The 3,998-nt window shown below is 40.3% G+C and overlaps 1 protein-coding gene across 1 annotated transcript; it reads left to right on the forward strand.

Moving 5' to 3' along the window:
- Window positions 1–595: 595 nt before the first annotated feature.
- On the forward strand, window positions 596–1,525 carry LOC121421880 (carbohydrate sulfotransferase 11-like). The gene has a single exon (XM_041616681.1). It carries the CDS (start codon window positions 596–598, stop codon window positions 1,523–1,525), a length of 930 nt encoding a protein of 309 aa, XP_041472615.1.
- The last annotated feature ends 2,473 nt before the right edge of the window (window positions 1,526–3,998 follow it).

A 3,998-nucleotide genomic window follows, 5' to 3' on the forward strand; every position in this document is an offset into this window, starting at 1 on the left:
ACACGTAAATTGCCTATACCTCGATGTTCGTTAATCCGAAAACGTAAAATGGTTCGTTAATCTGAACATTTGTGGTGTTATTCCGAAGGTTCATTATTGCGAAGGTTCGATAATCCGAAAACGAAATAAGGTTCGATGTTCCGAAGGGGCGTTAATCCGAAAACGAAATAAGGTTCGTTGTTCCGAAGAATCGTAAGTCCGAAAACGAAATAAGTTTCGTTAATCATTTACTTTTCGGACTAACGAACCATCGAAATTACGAACCTCATTTCGTTTTCGGATTAACGAACCTTCGGAATGACGAACCTTCGGAATAACGAACCTTCGGAATATCCGAACCTTCGGAATAACGAAGCTTCGGAATTACGAATGTATGCGTTGATATATCACCGTACTGTATGGATAGGAAATATTGATATATACAACGTATATGGTTACAGGACGTATGGATATTGATCTATAATTAATATCACCAATCTTACAATAATTGTTATTTTATATTTCATGGTCAAGGCGTTGTTCGCAGACCAATGAACGTAGACGACGTAAGCACTTAAAGTGTTCACGCCCTCTACGTTCGTTGGTGCCGTCCATTATGACTTGCTTGATCTTGATGATTAAATTCCAGGTTTCACTTAAGGATGAAGGAAAAACGGAGGCATCAGTTGGTGCCTGGTTAGAGAGACAAGCTCTACGACAGCAGCTCCTGCGGGACGAGTGTAGCAAGAACCCATCACTGAAACTAAACCTGACTCACATCATAAACAATAAGAAAGGATTGCTATGGCCTTACATTGTCGACGATAAGTACAGAATAATGTATGGCTTCATATCGAAGGTCGGGTCGACTCACTGGAAGAGTGCGTTTCTCGTTCTGAAGGGAAAATTTAAAACTGTTGAGGAAATACCCGGATGGAGAGCGCACGATCCGAGCTTGAAGAAACTCGGCGAGTACAGTCCAGAGGAGATCAAGTACCGTCTGAACAGTAATTACACCACCTTCATGTTCGTGCGCGATCCTCTTGCGCGCATCCTTTCCGCGTACAGGAACAAACTTGAAGAGGACAATAAAGTGTTCCAGAAGTCCTACGGAAGAAGAATCATCGAACGCTACAGGGATAACCCATCCAAGGAGGAACTCGAAACTGGGGTGGGCGTGACGTTCGCGGAGTTTGTTCGATTTATCACAGATAAAGAGGCGAAGAACAACATGGATGGGCACTGGAAGCCGATCTATCAAATGGTTCTCCCGTGTAACATGCATTATGATTACATCGGGAAGTTGGAAACTGGGAAAGAAGACTCGAAGAACATCTTAAGATACCTGAAGATCGATCACCTTGTCCACTTCAAAGAATCAACCAGGAACACGAGCAATACCGAAGAAATATTCACCAAGTATTACAAAACGATTTCCAAGGAATATCTCCTTAAATTGTACGAGATGTACGCCCCCGATTTCAAACTCTTCGGTTACTCAATGAATGAAGATTTGACGCAACGAAAGAATCCCCTGCTGAATTAAAGGCACTAGGGTTGTTTTTTGCTAGACGACGCAATACGAATTCAAGAACATAGAAAACGTATTCAGGGGCGTCGATCCATTTTTCAGATTGGGGGGGCAAAATCATGAATCAATTTTCCAAAGGCGCTCGATCTCACCCACACACATATGCCTATATATATGTGTACATATATATATGTATATATATATACACACACACTATATATATATATATATATATATATATATATATATACATATATATCTCACCAGCAGATTAATGCGAAGCGCGAGCTGAAAATTTTGATATTTCGATGATCTGGAAAAAAAATTGAGTTTAATGGACGTTTTTAATAAAGAACAAGATATATATATATACATGATATATCCAACAAAAGATTATTGCAAATCGAAGTGGGAGTTCTTTTGAGGTTTAGAACTGAAAACGGGACCATATTCACCTATTTAATCATGGAAAGTATGGGTTTTTGTTACAAAAATGATGCGAGCGCGAAGTGCGAGCTGAAATTTTTTGATATTCCAATCTGAAAAGTGGACATTTTGAGCACGATTTTAGACGAAGAACGAGTTGTGTATCTCAATCTCGCTTGCTGATTTCTGTGTAACATTACAATCTTATTTTACTTTTAGCACATGCGGAATTATTGGGGGGGCAAAATGATATGTTTGCCCCCCAATATTTTCATTGGTGGGGCGATCGCCCCCCCTGCCCCCCCCCATAATCGACGCCTCTGAACGTATTGTCAGATGCCCTTCATAACACAGAGAAGCCAAGAAGTCTTTGTCGAAAATTTGTGAAAGAAAACGGCAGTTATGTCCCCGACTCGGGACAAACGACACATTTACCTTTGTTCGTCAGCTCCAGAACTAAAGACGAAACTACTGTCCCGGTGTCCGTTTCATAAAGCTGTTCGTAAGTTAAGAGCGACTTTAAGAACGACTGGTGATCCTTTCTTATGCGCCACACCATCTTCAATGAACTTTTTGGGGTATACCATTCACTACAAGAAAGGATCACTACTCGTTCTTGAAGTTTTTTTTTTTTTTTTTTTACCATAGCGCTCAATGAGGGAGGAGCAGCTCTGGAAGCTCTCTCTTCTAACAGTATTTTGAAAGGAATATATTGTTCTGTATATGTTATGTATATTATCAGATTGTCAGTTATACATCTTAGAACCTGCTGGACAAAGTTTGGACTAGGTTTCATCGTAGAACATCAATTATTCCTTGGTCTTATTTTCATCTTGCTCACTTGGACTGTAATAGCTGATAGAAGCCATATTGCCTTGCTGCTCAGTCATGTACACTGTGTTCTTTTCTTCTATGTCGCATTGTTGTGAAAAGTTGGACCTACAATAGTGGAATTAGTGCTCTGATTATCTACTCATTCTTCTCAGAATTCAACAATGGGATTCCTCAGTATACTGCTCCTTCTCTTCTTGTGCGGTCCTTTCATTGAGGATTTTCCCCCAAAGTCAATCTCCTCAACATTGAATGGAGTTAATAGTACATCACACCCACTCAAGTACAATGGAAAGAGAATATACTACTACAGCAATTCTACTGCAACATTTAATGTATCATTACTAGTCGCAGGAGATATTGAGGCAAACCCTGGCCCAATAAATATAGATGGGTTGAGATGTCTTAGGAATGATGAATTGGGATCCCCGCAAAGAATACGGTACAGCAGAGCAGCCCTCTTGGATCTTAATCATAATGGCTACGTTTCTTCTGATGTTTGGGCCAATGTCAAGTCCCTTGGTATCAACGCTAAGAACCCCACAGTGAGAGGGACCAGAGGTGGTGTCAAAAGAAAGATGAATGCAAACTCTCTTCCAATGGAACCAAACTCAATTCACAAAATACCGATCTTCTTAGATGACCAGAAGAAGAGCTGCAAGCTTTGTCTTATCAACGCACAGTCTGTTAGTAATATGGCCGATCTTTTGACTGACTACTTCATTGAACATGACTTTGATATTGCATGTTTAACAGAGACATGGTTGTCAAATGGAGAAAAACACAGTAAAGTCATAGCTGATCTTACGCTTCCAGGATATAAGTTCTTGCATACCCCTCGTCTGAATCGTACTGGAGGAGGAATTGCTGTTATTCATCGAGATTCACTCAACCTCGTAACATCATCGACTCATACTTTCGCCAGTTTTGAAAGTATGTCCTGTGATATCTTGCCTGAGAATGGCTCTTCGGTCTCTGTTAAGTTGATAGTGATCTATAGGCCACCATACAGTCGAAGGAATAGGACAACAACATCTATGTTTCTCCAGGACTTTGCTGATTACTTATCTGTCTTATCAACTTCCCCTTCTAAGCTTGTGATAGCCGGTTACTTCAATATACACTGGGATGACCAAGCGAATGTTGAAACCAAGAAATTTGCTGACATGCTGAAATCTCATGACCTTCTTCAAAATGTATGTGACTTTACACATACAAGTGGGCACATCTT

This window comes from Lytechinus variegatus, chromosome 9 (genome assembly GCF_018143015.1).
Source record: "Lytechinus variegatus isolate NC3 chromosome 9, Lvar_3.0, whole genome shotgun sequence".
Classification (NCBI taxonomy): domain Eukaryota; kingdom Metazoa; phylum Echinodermata; class Echinoidea; order Temnopleuroida; family Toxopneustidae; genus Lytechinus; species Lytechinus variegatus.

What these genes read in the sequence shown, in the direction of transcription:
- LOC121421880 (XM_041616681.1), top strand. Translation starts at nt 596, where the DNA reads ATGACTTGCTTGATCTTGATGATTAAATTCCAGGTTTCACTTAAGGAT.